Genomic DNA, 25,425 nt, shown 5'->3' on the forward strand with positions numbered 1-25,425 from the left:
CGGGAAGACTGGCTCCTCTCCCCCACTTATCTGACTGACAGCATAAGGCCAAAGGCCAGGACTGGACTTGGCAATGAGCCCCATATTGCCAGTGTGGACACCTCAACCTGAATCCTGGTCTGCTAAAATGTGCCTGCCAGATACTGAACATACTGACTGAAAATGTGTTCATTTATTCAGTCTCTTGGTCAACAAACAGAACATCGCTTATGAGCATTTTGAGAGGGCCAGCGTTTTTAAACGAATGGCTACATCAGATCTCCTCCTGCTCCTCCTCTTCATCGTCATCACCTCCATTATCATCACCATCCTCTCTATTCCGAAGTGGCCAAATGGGAGAGCACTCTAGGAGACGGAGCCAGTTACCTACTACACTAGGAAGAACCGGCACCCAGAAAGGAATGAAGGCAGAGCGCGGCAACATCAGATGTTCCTGTTATCTCGAGGACAGATCCTGCTCACTCTCCACGGTGGCCGTTGGGCTGCACCCCCCAGATCCTGTTTAGAAATAAAGGACTTGTTTGTCAGATACCGGCAATGTTGCCAGCAGATGGCCCTCAGCTGTCATCCCTCTTCAGGAATTACACAGGCTGAAAACAGCTACTGTGCCCCCCAGAGAACCCCATTTCCTGGCAAGCCAATGAGCAGTGGACTCAGGAGGATAAAGGCCTTGGCCCCTCAGTGCAACTGGAGAACTCTGAAAAGCCAGGCCAGCCTCTGAGCTCCCCATGGGACTGGCTAACGCCCACCATCTCCTGCCCAGTCCTGCTTCCTTCCTTTCTCTTCCCCAGGTGCTGGTGTGAGAATGCTCCCTAACAGACTTCCAGCAGCTCATCTCCATCTCGGAATGTGCTTCCCCAAGAACCCAACCCAGAACAGCTCCAATGGAACCACTCTCCGGAAGAGTTAGGTAGATGCCCTCAAAAGAGCCATCCTCTTGCCCCTCAGCCGCTGTTAGGAGAGGTGAAGCCAAGCCTAACTCCTGCCTCCTTCTGTCTTTTCAAGTCGCTCATAAACAGGTGGTTGAGAGGAGGGAAGGAGAAAACATGTCACTGAGACCCACTGCCCACGAACAACCGCCATCCACCCCATGGAAAGGTATGGAGATGCCATCGTTGCCAACATCTCAATTAACTATCTCTTTGCTGAAATTACTTCTTTGCTTAAATTGCTTGGATACAGGGGCACCTGGATGGCTTAGATGGTTAAGCGTCCAACTCTTGATTTCAGCTCAGGTCACGATCTCAGGGTCCTGGGATCCAGCCCTGAATTGGGTTCCCTGCTCAGTGGGGAGTCTGCTTATCTCCATCTCCCTCTTCTTCTCCCCCTGCTCACACGCTCTCTCACTCTCAGATAAATAAATAAACCTTTAAAACAATAAATTACTTCGATACAAAGAATATTAAACGGCCACCTTGCACAACAGCATTTACTGTGGAAGCAACGTTATCCCTTCTGCTACCTCCCTCATGTAGACCACATATGTGCTAGGTCTCCCAGGACAAAGACAAGCATGGGAACTGAAGTGTCTATCTTTTTTTCTTTTCTTAAAGATTTTATTTATTTGACAGAGAGAGAGAGAGAGCACAAGCGGGGGGGAGAGGCAAAGGGAGAGGAAGAAGCAGGCTCCCCACTGAGCAGGGAGCCTGAGTTGGGTGGGGCTCGATCCCAGGACTCTGGGATCATGACCTGAGCCCAAGGCAGATGCTTAACCAACTGAGCCACCCAGGCGCCCCCAGAAGTGTCTATGCCACTAGTTCCATGAGTCTTGTTTTTTGTGTTCACTGCTGTCCTGCCAGAACCTGGCACTCAACAGAAATTTATGAAGTATTCATTTAAGTCAAGAAAAAAAGGAGATACCATCTTTGCCATGAGCCTCTTGGTGCCCTGACCACCATATCACCTCTTCTGTCCTGGAACCTTGAGCTATTTGATGGAGGCTATTCTATGTCCATCTTGGTATCCCTGCCCCCTGTCACTGGGTCTGGTACACAGTAGGTGCTCAGGAAGGTATGTCTTGAAAAAACGTCCTGCAGATCAAGGGCAGTGTTTAATCGCCTATCACTGAGTAACAATGAACCTCAAATCTTACCAGTTTAAAATGGCCACCATGATTTGCTCGCCATTCTGGGCTCAGCTCCGCAGTCCTCTGTGGGGCTATTCAGGAGACTGTAAGGTCGGAGAGGGCTTCATTTGAGTGCCTGGGGCTACCAGCCAGGAGCCTCAGTCCTTGTCCATATGACCTCTCCAGCAGACAAGGGCAAGAACAACTCCCGCAGGGGAGACAGTCACATACCCGCCCTTGTCAAGCCGCGGCTTGGGTCACACGTGCTGCTGCACATTGGCCAGTGCCAGTCGCGTGGCCCAGCCCAGCCTCGCTGTGGGAGGGGATGACGCCAGGTGCTACACACGGGGCGGAGAGATTCATCAGAGGCCATGAATCACGTAACTATTTCCCGAGGGCCCATTAACCCAAGCTTAGCCACTTAGAGCCAGAATTCTGGAAGAATTCCTTGTCTTCCAGGGGTTCCCAGGTGATTGGATCTTGGATCTAGGTATTTCAGAGTCAGTAAAACAACAACAACAACAACAACAACAACAACAACAACAACAAAATGACTAAGGAACAGTCAGGCAAAACCCTGCGGAAGAGCTCAGTCAAACCCCGGGGCTGTCACCCACCGTGGCGGCAGGTATGGGTGGCCTGGGTTGGCAGTTGCCACAATAAAGGACAACCACCTCCTCTGAACTCAGGCCAGCTCAGGAGTTCCAGCTCCTCCTAGACCTCTACAGGTAGGGGGCCTGGCCACCTAGATTAGGGGCAGGGGGTGACTGTGCCAACAACTAGGGCTGGGGGCAGGAAGCTGTGCATGAAGGGATCCAAAGAAGAGGTGCAGGGGCAGGTCTGGGAGCTGGAACCAGAAAGGTCTCGGCCACACCCTTGGCTGTTGAATTGGTCAGCAAAGTACAGTGGCTGCTCCCCAGCCCTCATACACCCTAGCGCATGGCTCACTGTGCACCCCGAAATCGCAGAGCTCAGCACCTAGTCCTCTCTTCATGCATCTCTTGGAACCCCTGATTGTGCCGTGCTCTGAGTAATTAGTAAAATTAGTTTGCAGTAATTATACCATTTCTCTTCTCATCCCCTTTAACCTGGTATCAACATTTATGCAAATTGGGGATATTATCAATAATCAAGTATTTATATAACATCTGCTGTGACACAGAAATCAACTGAATTAAGGATGTCCAAGGTGAACTATTTCAATTCCAGAGACTTCCAGAACTCTCAGACCCTAGCTGGGAAGTGATGTATTTGGGAGGCATGGGGGAGAAATGTCCATGGCTACTGATAAACCAGTAGAAATGAATTCACGTTTGCATGGGTTACAAGTCACAGATAAGTGAGCATCAGGATAGACCACCCCAGGGCTAATTACGTAGAGGGATCTGTTTATTCCTGTGCAGGCTCCTAGGTTCTTCGGGGAAGTGCGGTCCAGTCGGAAGATAGGAGGCGGGAGACCGCCTCCTCCAAAATAAAGTCACATTTATAGGTACCACATTTATAGGACTCCAACATATTTTGGGGAAACACAATTCAATGCACATACCACCCCACCCCCATAGGCCACATGCCTGGGAAAAGCATTTCTTCAATAGCAACTGGGGAGAAGGATGCCTAAGAGACTCAGAGCCCCACCTAAGATTTGGTCCAGAAGTCTCTGAAATCCTGGAGAAAAAATCTGACCCCCAAATTCTAAAGCTTTAGTGGTTCTCCATTGTGCTGACTTTCAACTAGAGGTTAGAAGTAGCCTTTGGGGGTACAGATGATTCTTTGGGGGAATAAACGAAAGCAAGTATCTTGTTCTGAAATAGGATGGCTCAAGGTAAAGGCATTTCTGTTGTAATATAAAAATCTGCCTTCATTAATCTGCAGAGTGTTTCTGGGGGAAGCAGTTAGGCCTGGATTCTGGGTAGGGCAGAAATGGTTTCAAGTGCCTTCCTTTGCTTGGGGTGGGGATGGGAGAAGCAGTTGGGGGATGGGAGTTACAGGCTAAGGGGCAAGTTATCCTGGAGCCGCAGTGGTGTGCTGGAGCTAGCTGTATGGACTTCTGTAAAAGTGAGAAATTGTCAGGAAATTTGCAAGCTGGTTGATAAGCATAGCCATCATTAAAAATTAAATTATGTAGGGGCACCAGGCTGGCTCAGTTGTTAGAGCACACGACTCTTGACCTTGGGGTCCTGAGTTTGAGCCCCACATGGGTTGTAGAGATTACTTAAAATAAATAAATAACTTAAAAAAATCAAATTAAGTAAACTTACAATTAAATAAATTATATGCAAAATAAAGTTAACAAATACTCAAGCTCATCACTTCGTAATTATCTTACTCCGTTTGCTGTTATCTGTATTGTTGAGGTCTGTCATGTCAGTTGGTGGAAATGCCAGAAATGCTCCTCCTCACTTCATCCCCCAAAGTACGTGACGGGAAGAAATCTTTTTGCAATGATCTAAGGAGGAGGAACAAACTGCAGAATACTGGCAACTCCATCATGTGGCCAGAAAACAGCAGTGAGGGCCAGGGTTGCAAAATTTAGCAAATAAAAATATAGGGTGTTCCATTAAATCCGCATTTCAGATAATCAAGGACTAATTTTTAATATCTGCACGTCCCATGCAATATTGGGGAGCTACAAATACTAAAAACACATGTGATGTTTCTTTGAAAATTTAAGCGGGCATCCGATATTTTCCTGGAACCTCAAGGGAGGGCAGGGTTTTTGGGGTCAGACAGATCTGGCGGGACTTTGAGTTTGGCCACTTAACTAGCCACACGAGCCAGTGAAGCAACCTCTTCACGAATTTGTGTGTCATGCTCGCGCCGAGGCCATGCTAATCTTCTGAGGAGAACCTCAGAATCAATGTCCCCAAGATGGTGACTACTTCGAGCTGTATTTGTCTTGACGCTGGTGTAGGTAATTATTTGGATTCCAGAGGTATTTCTCTATTATGTTCCACTTGGACTAATGCTCATTATTTAACGTTTGGAGTATGCCTGGATTGACTGGAAAGAAAATCGGGAAGTGAGGGGAATTAGAGGCAAATGTGGAGCAAGTCAGTATTCTAAACTGCTTGTGCTTAATTCTGGAGGTAGAGAATCCATAGATAGCATAAAGACAGCTAACTTAAAAAAAAAAAGCCATTTCCTGCAAGAGAAAGAGAACAGTCCAAGGTTGCCATTGTTCTAATTCTGGCTTTGGTTTTCCCCAGAGCACAGGAATCTTCACAATCTTTTCCAAACAACGTTAAGGAAGTGGAACGCTTCCTTTTAAAGAAAATACAACCTCATTTGAATGTTTAAAAATACTCATCGAGCACAGGATCAATTGCTATCCTACCTACTGCTTCGGTATCAAGGATGTTTGTGAAAGTTTTAATTAAATGGTAACAGGGAAAAAGCCATAATTTAAGGGTGCAGTTACCCAGAAAAACACTTTATTTCATTAGTAGCTTCTTCAGATTGGTCTAAAGTATAGACCAAAGCAAGGCTTCTTGCTTTTAGATAACAGAACAAAACCAACTCTGCCCGTCATTAGCAACTATTTTTAACTGTTTTTAGAGTCATTTGTGGACAGTATCATGTGCTGGTGAGGCTGGGGAGCGACTGGATCTCTCGTACGCTGCCGTACCGTAAGCATATGCTCACCATACAGTCCAGCCTGAAAACCACATCCATACGAAAACCTGTACGTGAAGGTTTATAGCAGCATTATTCAAAATTACCCCAAGCTGGAAATAAGCCAAATGTCGCTCACCTGGCGAATGGATAAACTACTGTAAAGTAAACGCTACTCCTCAGGAAGAAAAAGGAACAAATGACGAATGCATGCAAAAACAACCCTTGTGCCAGGAGCAAGAGGCCAGACCAAACACATACACACTATATGATTTCATTGATTGTGGCAAAGGCAAAGCTGTAGGGATGGAGAACAGAGCCGCAGTTGCCAGGGGCTGGGGTGGGGAGGAAATGACTGACTACAAAGGATCAGGAGGGAACTTTGGCAATAACAGAAATGTTCTATGTCTTGACTGTGGTGGGGTTCGATGCGTTTGTTAGAGTTTATAGAACCGTAGATTTAGGAAAGGTAAATTTTACTGCACGTAAATTATACTGTCTCAATGAAACGGATTTAAAACCAGTCATTTTGTGACTTCCTAAGTATCATGCTGATGTTGGATAAGCTTTCATGAACACCCTCGATGCAAACACGGGTGGGGCAGGTGGGCGGGTCCTCTGCTCTTGGACTATCTCGCCCAGGTGGTACACTGTACCTGCTTTCCTCTGTCTGAGCCGGAGGCAATGCACCCAGTTCACAGGGCCCATGACTGACCTGTTGTGCTCTTGAAGGACACTGGCCACCACCTGTCCCTTTTGGAAAAGCTCTTCTGTCCCATGGACATCATCTGCACATCATCCATGCCATCCATGGATGCTGGGACATGGACACATCCAGTAATTGCTGGGTTTCTGTTTGTTTGCTTGCCTTTAAAGATCTCTTAACCATGTCATAGTGGCTGTTTCATTATTCATAATAAATACTGCAATAAATACACAGTCATCGACACAGATCTTAGGGCCCAGAAGCACACACGTGGTGGGGTGCAATAATGGGTAAACGTCCATCAGCCTCCACGGGGGGCTGCTCATCCTTCCGACATTGCCCATGGATCTACACTTGCTCTCGATGCCCAGGGAGGATAAGCAGTATCCTCCTGTTGTGTAACAGAGATAATAGTCACCTCACAGATTCGCTGTAGTGATTACATGATACAACACTATGACATACGATGTAACGTATGTACATTACTCAGCAGGTTGCTTCAACAAATGGTGGCTATTTGCCCGTGTAACTGATGTGAAGTGAGGCTTTCTCTTGACTCACACTCTTCTTCTTCCTGTAACAGAGTTGTCAGGGATTGCTACTGTTGCTCCTTCCCCACTGGCAGCCACAAGTGGATGTATTTACAGTGGGAATTTAAGGTCAAGAACAGAGACTCCAGTCAGTGTTGAGAGGCCCCGGGCTCGGCATTAAATGACAGCTCAGGGTCTGGCAAGGATCCTGGTCAGCGCTCCGGGCCCCTGGCTGTGCTGACAGCCCTGACATCTGAACGCTTACAGGGCCTAAGGTTTGTTTCTTTTTTTGTCAGGAATTTTTTTTCCCCTAGATTTATTGGGATATAATTGTCATACAACACCGTGTATGCTTAAGGTGCACAACGTGCTGATTTGATACACGTATATATTGTGCAATTATTACAATAAGGTTAGTTAGCACCTCACAAATTACTATTGTGTGTGTATGTGTGTGTGGTGAGAACTTTTAAGATCTATTCTCTTTGCAACTTTCAAATATTTAATGTAGTATTGTTAACTATAGTCACCAAGCTGTATGTTAAACCCCCAGAACTCATTCATCTTATAACTGAAAGTTTGTACCCTTTGACCAACATATCCCCATTTCCCCCACCCCACCCCACCCCCGATTCCCTGCAACCACCATTCTAATCCCTGTTTCTATGAGTTTGGCTTTTTTAGATTCTGCATAGAAGTGAGATCATGCAACAGTGGTCTTTCTCTGTCTGACTTATTGGACTTAGCAAACTGCCCTCAAGGTCCATCCATGCTGTCACAAATGGCAGGATTTCCTTCTATTTTATGGCTGCTTCATATATCATCAGGGATTATTGCTCTATCCTTCCTTTGTTTTCTGAACCATAGCCAGCTCTTGATTAATAAAAATGCCTATTTTAAAAAGGAAGGAAGACACACAAAGAATCCTTATCTAAATAGCCCCATTTCCCCCCGCCCCAACTTCTCCAGAGCAGACCCTTAAATTGTGGCTACTTCTTGTCATGGCTTCCAACTAGAAAAACGTATCTTTTCTTGAGTCATTAACAATAGCAGAAGTTGGATGAGAAAAGCGTCCTACAGTGATCTCATCCTGTGTTTGTATTTGTCATTGGACCTACGCAGTCTGCAATAAATACACAGTCTGGGGCTACACATGGGTCAGGGAGCACACATGGTCCACCCTCCTCCATCCTCTTCTGGACACACTCCTGCCACAGGCCTGACTGTCCCAGGTGGGGACAGTTTTATGTTAGGGACCCTCCTTGGCCACGGCTGATGGGACTGACCCATGTAACCTATGAACGATACTCTGCTTCAGTAGTTATGTTGGGCTGAGCAGAGTACATCTCCTGGAATTTGGAAATGTCATATGTATAAATTGGGTAGTTTACATACTGTACATATACTAAGTTTATATAGTACACACATATATGGCCATTGGATAGTGGACACTGGGAATGAAAGGATCTGGGAGCTGAAGCCTGGGGAAGAGAGTAGTCATTACATGCACTGTGCGTAGCAAGGTCATGAGGAGAGACTGGGAGGAACAGGAGGGAGAAGAACAGAGGGGCGGTTTCTGGAGCTACCTCAGTCCACCCTTCCCACATTTGGGGGTTTGTTTTTCTCTGGTTTCTTGAGATCCCTCCCTGACTTGACCTGAATTCACCCAAGCGGGTTCTTAGTCCCTGAAACCTTTGTACAAACCATTGAAGCAGTCAGAAATAGTTGTTAGTTTCAACTACCATTGAGCAGGGCTTTAAAAAAATTTTTTTTAAAGCGATTTATTTATTTGAGAGAGAGCATGCATGCACGTTCGAGGGAAGGGGCAGAAGGAGAGAATCCTCAAGCAGACTCCCTGCTGAGCTCAGAGCCTGACCCAGAGCTCGATCTCATGACCTTGAGATCATGACCTGAGCCAAAATCAAGAGTCAGATGCTTAACCAACTGAGCCACCCAGGTGACCCTAAAAAACCATTTTAAAGACAGCGTTATGGATCCATACACTGCCAGTGGCTGAAACGGTGAGGCAGAATCCAAACCCTGCCCTTTGTGTCTCAGGCAGTCCTTCCTAGGGAAGATGGGGTCTGCACTTCACCGTGCAATGGAAGCAATATGCCCACTGGTGCAAGAGGAAAAAACAGGGTAATTTCTAGGAAAAGACCAAGTTCTAAAAGAGCAATCAGTAGAAGGTTAAACTCTAGCAAGAAGATCTCACCACAGCACCCTCTGCAGCTGGGGGCACCTGGGATGGGGGGAGGGAAATGGAAGACCAGGAGGAAGAGACAGGAACAGGGACTGACGGAGGAAAGGAAGAAATGAAGCAGGGGCAGATCTAAGCATCTGTGAGACAAGTATTGAGGCAGGGAGGGACAGAAGTGTCATTGAGGGAACAATAAGGAATGTGGGACCCACATGGGAGAATGGAAAGGGGGAGGTGCACCAAGTGCCTGGGGCCCAAGGCAGAGCTGAGAATGGCTTGAGGAAAAGAGAGAGAAAGGGACACAGAATGAGGAACTTCAGAAAAGAGTCAGGGAAGTTAAAGAGGAATAGTGGAAGAGGATGCGGAGGGGCAGCCAGAGAGACTCCCTGGTTCTGACACTTTCTCCTCAGTAAGCCCTAGTCTATATCATGGCCTCTCCTCATCTAGATTGTCCTCATTTCCTGATTGTTTTTTAAAAACAAGAGTTACTAATACCTTCGCTGTCTATCTTTACAGGGAAGAAGTCAGGACCAGGGGAAGAACTGTGGAAGAAAACTGCAGCTAGAGAAAACAGCATGTGCAAATGCCCTGAGGAAAGAGGTGTGTGCAGTGGAGAGAACACCGGTGCCACCAGAGGCAAGGAGAGTGGTGTGAGATGATCCTGGAGGGCTGGGGGCCATGGAGTCCATGTGAAAGACTTCTGTCTTTGGGGGAGGGAGGGGTAGTTGTGGTCCAGTTCATGTCCTGATTTGTCTTTTCTCATCATCTGTCCATCTCTGGCATATTCTACTTTACCACCTACATGTATAAATACAGCCACACCTCTTTTATTTTTCCTATTAATTGCTGGAGCCCCATACGTCAAATTGCTCATGTGTGAAGCCTCCCCCTCTAGTCGTCCAAGAACCCCAAGCTCTTACTCAGTCCAAAGGGAACAGATTTTCCTTCCAAATATCCCCCAGAGAGGTTGAGAAAGGCTAGTGAGCTCAGTTGTGCATTGTCACAACCTCTGGTCACTGTCCAGTGCTGTCTCACTCATACAGATACTGTGGACTGCTGAGGGGAGGGGAGACTCCGGGGTTAAAATCACACTTACCTTGCTCACATGCAGCCACTGTCTCCGGAGGTGAGTCAGGGGTGGCTGGGCCTCAGGAGCACCCACCTGCCCGGCCCCACCCTTCACCACCAGCGCAAGAGCCCCTTGGGAGCCCTTGGTGTCCTTCCTGCTGGGGGACCTCACTAGGATGCTCCTGACCCTTCAAGAAGCTCCCTAGTGTCGACCCCCTCAGGAGACTGCCGGGCTTCCCTGTCCCCTAGCATTAGCTCTGCAGACCAAGGGGCAACCGTGGAGGCATTTCTGTCAGGGGACAACAGCTCTCTTACCCTCCCGGCCAACAGACACTACCTGGCCCTCTATTCCGGTGACCGACCACCTTTCCCAAGGCCACCTGCTCTCTCCATTGTCATATACAGAAGACAGGAGTTTGTCTTTATTTTTTTTCCTTACTCAGTTACTCATTATTATAGTATTATTAATTTAAAAATAATGAAATCAGAAAATATCAATAGAAAAACATTCCATGTTTCCTCGACCAATAAAAGACATCTGAGTCAGCATGTTTATCACAAAACTCACAGTTTCCATGGGTGAACGTGCTCCCTAGAAGTGTGCCTGCTTCATTCCGGGAAGCCTTATAGACTGTGACAGTCCACTGAGCAAGTGGTGGCTCTTGGCCCTGACACTGCGAGTCCCACTGTGAAAAGAGTTTTTATTGTGGAAACATTTACTCTGAATAAACATTACTGGTATACATCTCCTGAAACTTAATTTTTTTTAGAAAATAAAAAATGTTCATGTCTTTATTTTTCACTAATAGTAGTAAATACAGAATGCTCTAAAAGTCTTACATACGTATATTCTCACATCCAGCATATATAAAGAACTTTCAAAACCCAATAATAAACCACCCAATTAAAAAGTGGGCAAAACAGACACCTGGCTGGCTCTGTTGGCAGAGTGCGCAACTCGACCTCGGGACTGTGAGTTCAAGCCACACTGGGCACAGAGCTTACTTTAAAAAAAAAAAAGGGGGGGGGGGCAAAAGATTTGAACACATGCTTCACCAAATAAGAGATAAAGATGACCAAATAAGCATATGAAAAGATGCTCAATCATGGACTGCGGATTAAAGCCACAATGAAATACTATACGTCTAGCAGAATGGCTAAAATTAAAGCAGACAAATAACTGACAGTACCAAGGGCTGACGAGATGGGGAGGAACCGGGACTCTCGTTCATTGCTGACGTGAATGCAAAGCGGCACAGCCACTTAGACAATTTTGCCGTTTCATATATATATATTTACCATATGCCCCCACACTCCCACTCCTAGGAGAAATGAAAACACATGTCCACACAAGTTTTTATAGCAGCTTTACTTGTAATCGCCCCAAACTGGCAGGAATCCACATGCTGGTGAGTAGGTAAACTGTGGTACAGCCACACCGCAGAATACTACTCAGCAATCAAAAGGAGCCGACTATGGGTGCGCCCAACAACGTCGCTGCAGCCCGAGGGCTTTATGCTGGAGGAAGACAAACTCCAACCGGTCCCATTCACACGACATTCTGGAAAAGGCAACACCATAGGAACAGAGAATAGACAGCGGTTGCCAGGGGGTGGGGGTAGGACAAAGAGGATTGATTACAAAGGGAAACAGGAAATTGTAGGATGCTGAAAACATCTATCTTGATTGTGGTGGTTACACCACCATAAATTTTTGTCACAACTTATACTAAAACTGTATACCTAAAAAGGGGTGAATCTTACTGGATATAAATCACAAACTCAATAAACCCGATATGAAAATTATGTTTGTTATTCCTCTGATAAATATTTAGAAAAAGCTCTCTTAAGAACCTTAAATATGTATTTTTTTTCATGGTTCCTTTGTCATTGAACTAGGCCACGAAAGCCAGTAAGTGGGATTTGCTTTTCCATTTGAGGGTAAGATGTTTTACTGCCTCTGCCTAAATTAAGACAACTCAAGAGTCTCATCACAGAGTGTAGTTCTTCTCATGACTTTAGAGTCCACAAAGCCTTGTTCTCAGGGCTACAGCTGCCCATGAGAAATCAACAGCCTGGGTCATAGGGAAGGGCTCCAGTCCCCTCCCGAAGGGCCTTGGGCCTATAAGGCCACCTCTTCCAAGCTGGTGGCCAATTTATTATGCTTCCCAAACCGGGAGAGACATCAGAGACACTGGGAGAAAAAGAAACAGACTTTCAACCTGCACATCCTGGTATCCCTCACTTTCCCCAAACGCCAGAGGCCAGGAGAGAAAGGCCCCCCAGCACCCATTCTAATTGTACTGGCCAGTGAAGGCGGTATATTGGGGGGGCTACACGGCATAAGCCCAATTCCTCCGTGTGTGACATCAGGAGATGACAACTTTGGGTCACCTACCACGGTCTTGTGAATTGATTATGGAAAAGCGCACCCCGCAGACCTAGTTTTGAAGAGCAGGAAGGCATCTGAGGTGGCTGCAGAGTTCAGTTTACAGTTATGTGGCCCGACTCAGGAAGTGGACATGACGTCTGAGGCCACCGCTGTGTCCAAGAATGGGGACGGGGGGAGGGTGACGTGTAACAAATGGCTGTCTACCACTAGCATCTTCCAGGAGTTCTGCAGGTGCGCGTTTGTCCATCCCCCCATCGCATCCTCGTCCCAGCCCTATAAACTAATACGGTTATCTTCAGTTTACACACGTGGGGAGAAAAGTCAAGGAAGCCAGCTGCATGAGGGAAGTCAGTAAGCAGCAGGGCGGAGTCTTGACTTCGGGTCTGCCTGTGACTCTTCCATTTGCTCCATTACACAGGGGAACAGGGGAACGTCTCCAGTGCCTCACGGTAGAATGAAGTTACTGGAAATGTCCTGGAATTTGTTAACTTTTTTTTAAAGATTTTATTTTATCTATTTGACAGAGACAGCCAGCGAAAGAGGGAACACAAGCAGGGGGAGTGGGAGAGGAAGAAGCAGGCTCCTAGCGGAGGAGCCTGATATGGGGCTCGATTCCAGAACGCTGGGATCACGCCCTGAGCCGAAGGCAGACGCTTAATGACTGCGCTACCCAGGCGCCCCTGGAATTTGTTAACTTTTATGCTATTGGTAATCTTATGCTTAAGTGAAGATTTTTTGGGGAAAGTGTTCCTTCATGTCAGTTTTACTAAGGGGAATGGAGGAAAGAGACGTGAACTAATAAGCAGGATTTCCAACTTCACCCTGGGGTCAAGGTAACTGTACAGTAACGAGGTGGAGAGACCTAGAGAGAGAGTCAGGCTCACAAGAGCGTGAGAAGCCAGGGTGAAGGGAATCACTGAGGGTCACAATCAGAGGTCACTTAGGTGTCCCTCCCCACTTGGAAATGTATTCTGGGATCCCCTGGTTCAAACCTTGGGGGACACTGGGCTGTTCTCCCAAGGGAGGCAGTTCCTTAGTGGGGGCAGCCATGGGGGTGTCAGGCCAGGGTCTCCAGCATCTGTGACCCCCTGCACCTCTGGGCTTGGCTTCAGTAATTCCACCTGACATGCTGTGCCTGCTGCTGGCCCCACCACTGCCCGATTTTAGGTCTCCACCTGTTTTTGGCAAGGCTATTTTTGTTGCAAGGCAGTCTGTTCACCAGCCAGCACAGCCCTTTCTTGGTGGCGTCGGGGGTAGGGGTAGGGGTGGGGGTGGGGGCGGCGCATGGTGGAGGCAGGAATTCCACAGATAATCACTGTCCGCAGCAGCTCTGGTGCCCTGGAGCAGAGCAATGTCCAAGGTCTTCCCAAGCTCTCTAGCATGTCTCCAGATGCCTTAGGACTCTCCAGCTAGCTTCGCCTCCTTTCTCAGGGATGCTCAGGGCCCAAGCATAAATAAAAATGATGACTCACCAACCGAATGGTTAGGCCTTTGAATGCTTATTCCCTCTCCTCAAAGGGGGTTACACAACTGGTGCCCAGAGCACCCCACAGCTCCCCAAAGCAGATGACCAAGGGGCATCATGTACCCTCAGAGACCGTCAAAGAGCAAACGTTTCAAAATGACACCTCTTCCACCAGAGACAGGACCTTTGCTCAAGCTCGCTCTTTTGCCCAGTACCTAACCATAAGGAGTTTGTTGAGTCAGCGTAGTGAAAGTGACATCTTTTATCTGTTTATATAACAGGTTCCTCTACCCAAGTGTCTCACCATTTTCTTAACTTTACAAATAGTTGCTTTTCAATGACCTGTGCCAATGGAATGCAGTAGTACAGTCGACCCAGGTGCCCAACCATAGATATTTGGCTTTGGAAGGAATTTCAATACTTAAACATGGATGTGGTTGTCTCTCTGCAGGAATGCGATCACCAGTGATGGAAGCACTCCTTAGGGACTGGGAACATCCCTCTCCTGCTCCCAGATGTGCTCTGGGAGCATTTTATTCCGCACCATTTTATTCTGAACAATACTCTAGTGGTAGACAGACGGTAAAAGGGACTCATTCTTCCCCTCCTTGCATCCATCCCTCTCCCTCTCTCATGCTGCAGCTCTTCCCGTTAAGAGCTGGGGGTCTATTTCCCCAACTCTTGAACCTGGGCTCCCTGTGTCTTGCTTTGGCCAACAGAGTGTGGCAGAAGTGGGAGGATACCAGTTTGAGCGTTGGCCCTCAAAAAGCCTAGCACACTTGCTCTCTCAGAAACCTGCCACCACCAGAGAGCAAGGCCAGACTAGCTTGCTGGAAGGATGAAACAGCACATGGGGAAGGCTCAGTCTGGCCCCCTAACCCCAGCGAGCCAGCGAGCCAGCCAGCACAGGGGTTAGCCAGCCTTACCAGGCTCACCCAGACCTGAAGGACCTGCTAAGTTGAGCCAGCCCACAGAACTGGGAGCTAAATGTATGGTGGCTGCTTTAAACCACATTTTGGGGGTGCTTGTTACCTAGCAGGAACCCCTTCCTCCCACCACAGGAAGGTTCCAGTACATCACATTCAAACTGCTCTTTGCACTTACAGGTAGAGAGAGAAATGAATTCTTCCTTCTTCTGGTAGTGGAATGAAATGTGGGCAGGAGACCCTAGACTCCATTTCCCTTTCAACTCTTTCAGTGCACGGCCAACCTGTATTTTAAAGAATTTTCTTATGAGATCAACAGCAGATATATCGTCAAAGCAAAGACTTTTCTGTCTCAACTCTGTTGTTGAGGGTTCCACCGATAAGAAATAACATAACCAACATCTGACACCCCAGCATACCACAGAGATCAGGAATAAGTCACATCAATTATTTTACAAAGAGCCCTGTTCAAGCAAGCCATGAAAAAAAAAAAAAACTTACGGTCAACTCTAAGTTTAATAATCTCTTTATCACATTCCTCAAATAATTTTTCACTATTGTCTTCATTTTATTCTGTTTACATCTGTCACATACATCTCTGTAATACATAGACACAGACCTCTCTTTGCCATACATTTCTACCATTTAATTGTTTTTGGATCAATATCAAATGTAGGGATCAGGGTGGGAAAGAATACTACCTTTTTCTGAAAGTAGATTCTTATGCATTTATTTAGCACCTTTTATTTAAGGAGCTCAAGATATTTAAACATTCACTGTGGTATCCTTTTGTTATCTCTGGGTAAGGAAAGTGTCAAAAATGATCACTAGTGCTTTTTTATAGAAAGAAGTATGAAAGCACAGAATGGTGAAAGTAGGATCCGTGAGATAACAGTCACAGTAGAAATTCAGTCTTCAGCTTTTGCATTCTACTCTGTGAACCATATTTTGTCTGTTTAATACACTCCATATCAAAAGGTATAATGGTTTCTTCCATTTTTATAACACCTCTCTTTGGATGGATGTTAACTAAATGGGCAGAATAGACAGTAAATTCCCACAAACTAATCACATCCCGGCAGTGCATTTACTTCCTGTAGCTTTTTATGTAAGCTAAGGGGTCCCATACATTATAGAGCCACCCTCTGCTTCTCCATTAAAAATTATAATTGAGGGGTGTCTGGGCGGCTCAGTCAATTAAGTGTCCAACTCTTGATTTCGGCTCAGGTCATGATCTCAGGGTAGTGAGATAGAGCCCCGCGTCGGGCTCTGTGCTGGGTGTGGAGCCTGCTTAAGATTCTCTTTCCCTCTCCCTCTATCTCTCCCCCCCACCCCTCCAATCGTGTTCTCCCTGTCTTTCAAAAAAAAAAAAAATCATAATTAACTGCTACTATTCCAGCATTTCCAAGAGATCTGCAACCAGTAGGGAGAAACCAGTGACCAATGGTCATTCCTTCAGCTGGGCATCTGTGGACATTCAAGTCTGGACACTGACCACTATTAGCACTCTTAAAACCTAGATCCACAAAATTAATTTTAGTGTGCTTAGGTATTTTAATTTTTCTTTGGTATATGAGAACAAATACTCACTGACCACAACAGATGTTAGAACCCAGGTACTTCCTTTTAATGTGACTCATGCTGTGTTTCCTCACAAGAGGGCTAATCTAAGAGAAAAGTATCTCTGTGATAAGTGTTTTTAAATTCACAATATGAGGATTTGGTTTTTAGTTAAGATGCTTTGGAAAATAGCAAAAATGTTTTCTACTTCTACAAGGCTAAATTACAGATGCACAATTATTTAGGAAGAAAATAGGGCCTATTGCCTAAACACACTTATGCCATTCTTATCTAGAAAAAGAAAATGCAAATTAACGTTTCAGCTTTATCCTTTCTTTCTCTTTTTTTTTAAGTTTATTTATTTATTTGAGAGAGAGAGAGCGAGCAGAGGGAGGGGGCAGAGGGGGAGAGGGAATCTCAAGCAGGCTCAGAGATCCTGGGATCATGACCTGAGTGGGAACCAAGAGTGAGATGCTTAACCGACTGAGCCACCCAGGTGCCCCATTCCTTCTTTCTTGAACGTCCCTGGCAGCTGCTTTTCACCCTGTACTCAGGCTCGCCTGTGTCCTATTCATTTCCCATATATTTTTGAGAGAGACATCAAAAATAAGAATGCCAAGCTGCAGCAACTTGGATTTTAGAGATTTCGTTACCAAAGTACCTGATTGCCTCTGCTGGAATGAGTAAATACATTCATCTCAGGGGTGAGCCATTTTGGGGGTAGGGAACAGAAGGACACACTACAACTTAGTTCTGCCTGTGGACTGACAGAAACTTAAAAACATTCAGGGGGAAAGTAGGGTTTCCCTTTTTCCTTCCTTTAAAAAAAAACGAAACCACAGAAAATTTTTCAAGAACGAAAAGCCCTTCCATTTGCTCCCTGAGCCTCCCTCTAGGCTTCACAGTCCTGGCCTTTCACCAAAAGTGCTTAGTACAGACCTCCCTGCCCACCCCCCAAACCATCACCAAAACACAGGCAACCTACTTTTAAGAAGGGGTCCAAAAAAAAAAAAAAATATGTAAAGAAGACCAGAACCCTTACGAGAATTTTCAAGAAAATCCTTACATAGTAAAAACAAAGGGGAAGGGGGAGAGTATTAAGAAAAATGTTACGGAAATGAAATACAAATATAAGGGGGAAAAACAGACCCAAAGAGAACAGAACAATCATTAAAACAAATGCCATAAAGAGAAACTACTGATGAAATGATAATGGGGAATGGGAGGGACGGAGAAAAACCCTAAAAAGAGGTAAAAAGTGGAGCGACGTGTACCTGTGTCATCAGTTGATACGTTACTGTGGGTATCAGTAAATGGTCATAACAAATGCAAGTTTTTAAAAAGTGCCCGATTCGACAAAGAGCGAGGTGGGCGCTGAAACTCAGGTCCTTCGACGCGGACGTACCGAATGGGAAGTCCGTCAGGGATCAGATCCGGGCCACCGCCCCGCCCCGTCCCGGCGCAGGTGCGCGCCGTCCCCAGGCCCCGCCCAGGCGCAGGCGCGCGCCGTCCCCAGGCCCCGCCCAGGCGCAGGTGCGAGGGACCCCACCCCCGGCCCGCCCCCGACCCCGCCCAGGCGCACGTGCGCCTGGCTCCCGCGCGGGGTAGGGGTGCGGCCTCTCTGGCGCGGGCGGAGGCTCGGCTGGAGGCTTCGAGGTCGGCGTCGGCCCCCGGGCAAGGCGGCTCCGAGGGGCGCCGAGAGCCGCTGCGGGTCCCCGGCCGCTCAGCGTCGTGCCCCTGCCGCGCCGACCTCGGCCTCCCCCTGCTCCTGCACAGGCCGCGAGGCCTTGTCGGGCCCGGGGGCGCCGCGCTCCTGCAGCCCCCCGCCCGGGCGCGCGTCCAGGCCGGCGCACGGGTCCGGGAAGCGCGGCCCGAGGCCGGCGAACGAGTCGCAGCGCGGCGGGCTCTCCTCCTGCACCGGGCGGCCCACCGGCTCCCCCGGGCCGCTGCCGGGCCCCGCCGGGCCCTCCTGGGAGTTCTGGCTGACGTAGACCACGATGATGTCGCCCTTGAAGTTCATCACCTGCCCACTGGAAATAAACGTGGAGTTACTGTTTCCAGTCACATTTCCTGCAAGGGGAGAGGAAGAGAGAACACGCAGGTGAGTCATCAGTTCTTGGTGAGAACTTGGTCTTGTGAGAGGGAAGTTTCCCAAGGAAACAGGCTGTTCTAGGAGCGGCCTCCCCTCACCGACACTGTCTCTAAAGTGCATTGGACACTCCCAGTGGCTCCTGCGTTTGTCAGCTCACCAGGCCCAACTGAGGCAGAGGAAGGAGGGTGAGAGAAGGCAAAAGAGAAGCAAGACTACGGGCCATGCTCCAGTTTCGTCGTCTGCCACATGGGACTCAGGATACTGGCAGGAGAGCACACCGGGTGTCAGGCCGCTACCTGGGAAAGGGTGTGCGTGCGGGAGATCCACAAGTAGCAAACAGCCAGTGGCCTGGCTATGGTCAAATGCATCGGTAAGGGAACACAGGGCTGGAGGGAAGGCCGTTGTCTGATAGGACCCTGGAGCCCACCAGCCCAGCCTCCACTGTGACCAGACTGTCACACCTTTGTACCTTCCACGGAGGTCCCTGACAGGTCAGCCCTGGAGGGCCATGGGACCACCCAGGCTCAGTATTTAGCAGAGGTTAAATCAATTTCCTTAACACTTTCTTTTTAACTCCTGGAACCAAAGAGATTCATAAGACTAAAATGGAAAAAAGAAATCCTATAAATCACTCTTTCCTTCTGAACCCTGAGGGGTGTTTTGTTCCTAGAAGGCTCTACCATCACTTCTTTGTGGGTGACTAGATTTGACCAGTCTTTAATTGACGAGCCTTTTGGGAAACAAATAGAAAGTTCAACAAATGTTAGGAAACTTGCTACTCTTATTACTCTTCTATTTTAAAAACGGATACTCTAGAAATGTCCCAGGTGAAAATTAATGCCATAAACCAAGAGGATGCAGAAATGTCCCAACACTCAGTATCAGAAACAGAATCTTTAATTCTGAGAAGAGCTGAACATCAAAATGGCTCCTCACTGTTAACTTCCTCATCTTTTTTTCTCATCTACTGTGACCCAGCTTTGTAATAATTTATACAAGTTAACTTTCTATCACCACTCCACAAGAAGAGATTTCCCCCAAATTTGGAAGGCATGTTTTGGATGGTCTGACTAAAATACCAACAGCCTACAGGAAATCCCGTTGGGGAGCCTTCCCTCCACCCACAAGGTAACTTCAGAGAAGCTGAGATGGAGGCCCAGTGACCCAGGAAACTAGAAGGATTTCAAATGAAAACAGACTTTCAAGTGTGAGCAACAAATCGAAAAGATTTATGACTCATGCTATTTCTCTCATAGGCAGGTGTATGGGGTATATTTCAAGATGGGTGGTGGTGGGTATTTATTTGCCTAATGCCCCCGCCCCCCAACCAAGCAACATGGGGGATGCCAGCTAGTGTTCCCATTCACCAGCTAGCTGGATCACTCCATGTCCTCTGAAATATACCAACAGGTGCTCTTAACACAGTGTACTCTATGCTAGGGGTCTACTTTCTAGTATGTCTATGCCTTTCTTCTCCCACCAGTTACCAAGTTAGTTCTCAGTTCTGTTTTTACCAGTTGAACTCATTAGGAAATCTAATTAACTATTTTCTAAAGTGGTGGAAAATAAGTGCAATAAAAAGGGGGAAATGTTTCTGTAAAAATTCAAGTGAATGCTTTGCAAGAACCCAAATAAAAGTGAGTCACGCTCAATGCAAAATGAAAGACATCCAGAAACGGCTGAACTGGTACGGAGACATGGGCAAGAGAACTGTTGAAAGAAGAAACAAAACACATGAAAAGTGCAGAAGGATCTTGGACTCAAATTGGCTTTGCAAATGTCTACAATTTCTCATTCCACACTGAAGACATAGAGAGTGGAAATTAAGATCACGAGGTTACTGTAAAAAAAAAACAAAAAACTATCATCAGCCAACACATATGGCCCTTTACTAAAAATAATCCATGCGAATGTTATGTTTTAGGTTTAAAAAAGATGCTCAAGATATGGACTTATAAATGACTTCTCCAAGTAACTCAGCAACTACTGACCCAGGGCTGATACCAGGGCCTCTCCTGTGGTGGCAGCAACAGGAGTGAGCACCGGGACATGTGACACGGAAGTCCTCCCATCAGAGAGATCACGAGTTTGTTAACAGAAGTCAAAGTGAGAAGTTAACAGCAGTATGAATATACCATCAACATTCTATTCTAATTTAAATATGCCATGTTTGTTAAAGCAATTTAAAAAGCTGTTTAAAAGTATGATTTTCTCAGTGTAGTTCCTCTAGTCTGTTGTTACGACATCACTGACTGCTGGTTCTGTTGTTCTCTCGGTAGAATGGAGAGCTACACATCGCTAGCCACTGTGTGATTGACTTACGGCTTTGAATTTAACCTCCCATCTTCTTCGTCCTCTTCATACGGAGATTTATCTATTTATGTCATGGTACATACATTTTCTCCCTCATTTTAAATTTTATTTCCCAATAAATCATCCTCATGAAGCCACTGTTGTTTACCTTCCTGGTCAGAATCTTCAGTGTGAGCTTAGGTCAAAAGACCATTTTTTCCTTATCATCTTGCACAACAAGATCTTGTTTAATTATTCACATTAAGAATTTCATCCCATGCCAATTACCTCATAGCAAACAATATCTTTGTTATATTCCATAGGCTCTGTATTCTTTTTATCATCTAAAATGGAACTCAAATCCTCTCGCCTAAGATACATTTAAACATTTCAGAATCCTTTGACTCAGACTGGATCAAGAATATTACTCTTTTGGGGACGGGGTAGGGACAGAATGGAGGGGTGGACAAGAGCAAGGCCTTTAAATTCCTGACAATTAGGATGTAAAGAAAAGGTATCTAGAAAGAGTTTAAGATTCTAAAGCAATTTTATTCTTAACATTTTCTTTTTCTTTTTTAAAGATTTCATTTATTTATTTGACAGAGAGACAGCCAGCGAGAGAGGGAACACAAGCAGGGGGAGTGGGAGAGGAAGAAGCAGGCTCCCAGCGGAGCAGGGAGCCCGGTGCGGGGCTCGATCCCAGGACCCTGGGATCACGCCCTGAGCCGAAGTCAGATGCCTAACGACTGAGCCACCCAGGCGTCCCTCACATTTTCTTTTTTTTTTTTTTTTAACTCAAGGTACAATTAATGACAAAAACCACCTTCCATCAAGTCCAAGCCCATTCCATCCGCACTGACTTTTACGAGAGTAGTAAACTGGTACAGACTGAACTTCCTTAAAAAGCTCTACTGATCTGCCAATGACAGTAAGTGGCCGCAGAGCCAGCCTCATGGGCACGTGACCTGTGCGGTTAATGGCGCCTACCCTCAGAAGGCCATGCTTGATTTAATGCTCTACTGTCATCATCTTGGATTTCTTATTAATTTTTGCACATGGACACCTCATGTTTTCTTTTTCACTGGGCTCTGGAAATGAGGCAGCAGGTGGTGAGTAGCAGGCAGCTCTCAGGAGTGTTGCTCTGGGTTCTTCCCAGATGCTTTAATTTAGTGTCACTCTTTTTGGAGGTAACCTCTTATAAGTCGGGTATCTTTCAATATTGCTGGAGTGTTTGTGAATCTGATTTTTGGGAAGACACTGGGAGTCGCAGAGCTATCTACTGGTGCCACCAAAACATGGTTCCTATGATTTTGGGAGTCGCAGAGCTATCTACTGGTGCCACCAAAACATGGTTCCTATGATATGTTTCCCTGATATTCAAGCCACTTGTCATTTGCTGTGAAACGTGCGACACCAACTTTCTGGTATAGCACTGAGGCTTGTCCCTTTAAGAAAAAGTCTGGTGATGGTATCGATACCTTTGATGCTTTGCCTACAGTCTTGCGTTTCGGTTTCTTTAAAGTGGAATGAGAACCAAGGCACCTGCCGAGCAGTTTAAGTGCAGAATCCTTCTAGAGTTAACTTCCCTCAATGCTCATAGTTGTCTCACCCATCTCAGCTTCAGCAGCAAAAAGGTTTTAGCAACTAATTCTTTGAACAGTCCCAAAGCACTGAACGGTTTTCACAGAAACAGGTCTTATGCTTTTCAAACTCATGTCTTTTTACCAGCTCACCAGTTTTAATAGGATCAGCTCACAGTCCGGGGACAGGGACACCCACAGATTTGGTAAGCACGGCCATTCACCAAGTGGGAACAGAAGGGCCTGTATTCTAGAGGGACCCGTTAGATGTGAGTAATCAGTGTACTGTGGGCTTCCGTGAGCTTACTCTACGGAGGGAGAGAAGAATGTGTGCTAACCTGTGGTTAGGTGTACACAGGTTAGAGAGCACCCATTATAGTAACAGTAGTAATGGAAACAACGCCCCAAATCCAGAATTTATTGAGCGTTCCCTCCATGCCGGGCTGGCTGCATTGCAAACACCAACTTACACCTACTGTGCATGGGATCATTGCAGGCTTGCTTCTTTCTCCCCCCTCTCCTGACACTGCCTTAAGGAGGGAAACTGTCAAAGAGCCTTCTTTTTTCAAGGCTTGTCCTAAGGTAGACTCACCTACCAGTCATCTAATAATGTCAATGTCATCCTGGTGTTGTGGTCTCTGAAGAGCAGAAGGTGCTTACTGCTGACAAAAGGGATGAGGTTTCAGTGGCTGCCCGAGTCCAGGAGGGTAAGAAGTGGGAGGGACAGAGGCGAGAGCAGGGGTCTGGAACCTCTGGTCTTGCCCTGCTCGGCCCTCCCTAGCTGTGGCATTTGGGACAAGCCACCTAACAACCCCTCCAGATTTCAGTCTGCTCGTTTGTGAAATGAGAATCAAGTTTCAAGCCCTGCTAGCTTGGCAGCAAGCAGCTGCACAGAGTGGCACACAATACCTGTTAAATGAAAGAATAAACGAATGAATGAACACCCGCAGGATGGGTCAGACGAGATGATGGATTTGAAAATGCCCGGGAAATTGCAGAGAATCAGTCACAGGTGCGCTGATGGCACGACTACTCCTGGCAGGTGGAACTCCCAGGGAAAGAGATCAGCGGAATGTGCCAGGCAGTAATGTTATTTTTCCATCCATGTCTTGTTGGAGGATCTCAACGTGTCTTGAAGACCGAGAGGGCACTTTCCTCCAGAAATCTAACCAACTTTTATTTTCTTTGCTGAAGTAATTCATCGTGATGACTGTCACTGGTTTGAACACTCATCTATATCGCTCTGCACTAAACCCCCATGGTCTTGTTTCTCCTCATGCAAGTCAGCGATGACTTGCCTGTGGCACAGGAGTAGATCAAGGTTTAGAATGAGCTGGTAATATCCTTCTCCTGTAATACACCTCAGTCCTGAATTGTCCTTCTCACTAGCAAATAATTCCTTAAGATGTGCTTTCTACCTTTTAGGACAGAAAGGTGTTATAGGGTTATGCAAGCCGACCAGAGAGGGCAAGTCACTGGGTCCCCATGTCAGCAAGCCGCATGATCGTGTGGGTGCTGTGGGGCCTCCTTTTGGACATGGTTGCCATGGCTTCCGCAGTCGACATGTGCCCCAAAGGGGTAACTCTTTCCCACTAAGGGCCAAGGAAGCCCCGATTGTTCTGCTGTTGGGGGGCGCTGAGCCCTTGTTGGTAGCAGGTAAGGGGAAATACGAAAAGAGAAGGATGGTGTAGATGAGGCTTATCCAAGATGCCTGACAAAGGCCTGAGACTTAGTCTATTCAGCCTCCAGGAATACAAGACAAAGCAAGGGCCCATCACTCCCTTCTTCCTTCCCTTCTTCAGGCCGCCCTTCTGACACCTTTCCCCTGCTAGGCAGCCCCTGGCATTGATTTTAACTTTATTTTCACTTGAGAAAAAAAGATGGGGTTGGAGGTATATGAAGGAAAGAACTTTCCTCACAAAAGAATGGGGGGTAGTGAAAATAGTACCTTCCAGAGACAGCTGGCGGAAGGGAGGGGATGCATAGGCCAAAGTAGCCATCACTTGTGCACAGACCCTAGGGTCCCTGCCCATGGAAACTTCTGGGCCTGGCCTGGCCACGGCCCCTCACTCAGCCAGAGCAGTCAACTATCCCAGACCCTTATTCTGCGGCGCACTGGAGAGTCTCCAACACACAGCAGACAAAGGAAATCAGCATCAATAGCACCAACTTAATGGCAGCCCAGCAGCGGCTTACGGTATAGGCCTCACAATCAGAGAATCAGGGTGTCAGAATCATTTCCTCGTCTCTCAACACAGGGTGACTGGGAACTGTATTTGAAGCTACCTAAAAGTGGGATTTGAGAGCCACAATGACATGAGGATTTTCACTGAATCAGAAATTTTGAATTCCTAACATTTTTTGGGTCAGTTGGGTTAACATTATTATTTCATGTGACTTAACTAGCAATTTTTCAGGTAACTTGAGATAGCTAAAAATAGCATTGAAGTCAACAAAAACAATGGACAAATGAAGTGTCCCATCCGAATCAGAAAGATGTCTACACGTTGCTAAATCCATACTTGACGTAGTGGCTCCATGGAATCTCTCTTTCTTGGGCAGAGAACACAAGCTTCGTTTTAAGAACTCAATCTCTGACAGAATTCACATTTTCAAGCAAGGTAATACACACTCTTCTTCCCAAAAGCTTATTATGTTGTTTAAAATGCATAATGTATGAATATTAAATCACAAGAACTATAGCAAATAATACCACCCAATTGTCATGTAGATTTTCTCCCAAGGAACAGAACTAAAAATATACACAAATACACTCAAACTACCCAGGCTACACTGAGTTCTTTCGGAATTTTTTAAAAACTTATTTTATATTTAACCCATATGCTTCTCATGTGATTTTCCTTTTTATGGAAATGCAAGCTCTGTTTTAGGCATTTGGAAGAAACTGAGTATATGATGATAAGGGAAGGGAGACAGT

General features: G+C 46.5%; 1 protein-coding gene and 1 long non-coding RNA gene across 6 annotated transcripts in view; one reads left to right on the plus strand and one right to left on the minus strand.

The window, feature by feature from the left end:
• Positions 1 to 543: 543 nt before the first annotated feature.
• LOC123787446 (uncharacterized) lies at positions 544 to 9,760 on the plus strand. Its single transcript, XR_006778223.2, has 3 exons — positions 544 to 910; positions 1,006 to 1,098; positions 9,630 to 9,760. It is a non-coding gene; the product is annotated as an uncharacterized LOC123787446 (long non-coding RNA).
• A 1,775-nt stretch (positions 9,761 to 11,535) lies between these two features.
• The window catches only part of TNFRSF11A (TNF receptor superfamily member 11a), a 55,723-nt gene continuing 41,833 nt past the window's right edge, over positions 11,536 to 25,425 (minus strand). For 4 of the 5 annotated variants that reach the window (XM_045790226.2, XM_045790227.2, XM_045790225.2 and 1 more), the window contains one exon: positions 11,536 to 18,593. In XM_045790226.2, coding sequence (XP_045646182.2) covers positions 18,247 to 18,593 — 347 coding nt within the window. In that variant the 3' untranslated portion in view covers positions 11,536 to 18,246. The remainder of the gene's footprint in view (positions 18,594 to 25,425) is intronic. The other variant, XR_015727583.1, reaches the window with a different exon arrangement.

This window comes from Ursus americanus, chromosome 19, assembly GCF_024610735.1.
Source record: "Ursus americanus isolate L20-20 chromosome 19, mUrsAme1.1.p, whole genome shotgun sequence".
NCBI classification, from domain to species: Eukaryota; Metazoa; Chordata; class Mammalia; order Carnivora; family Ursidae; genus Ursus; species Ursus americanus.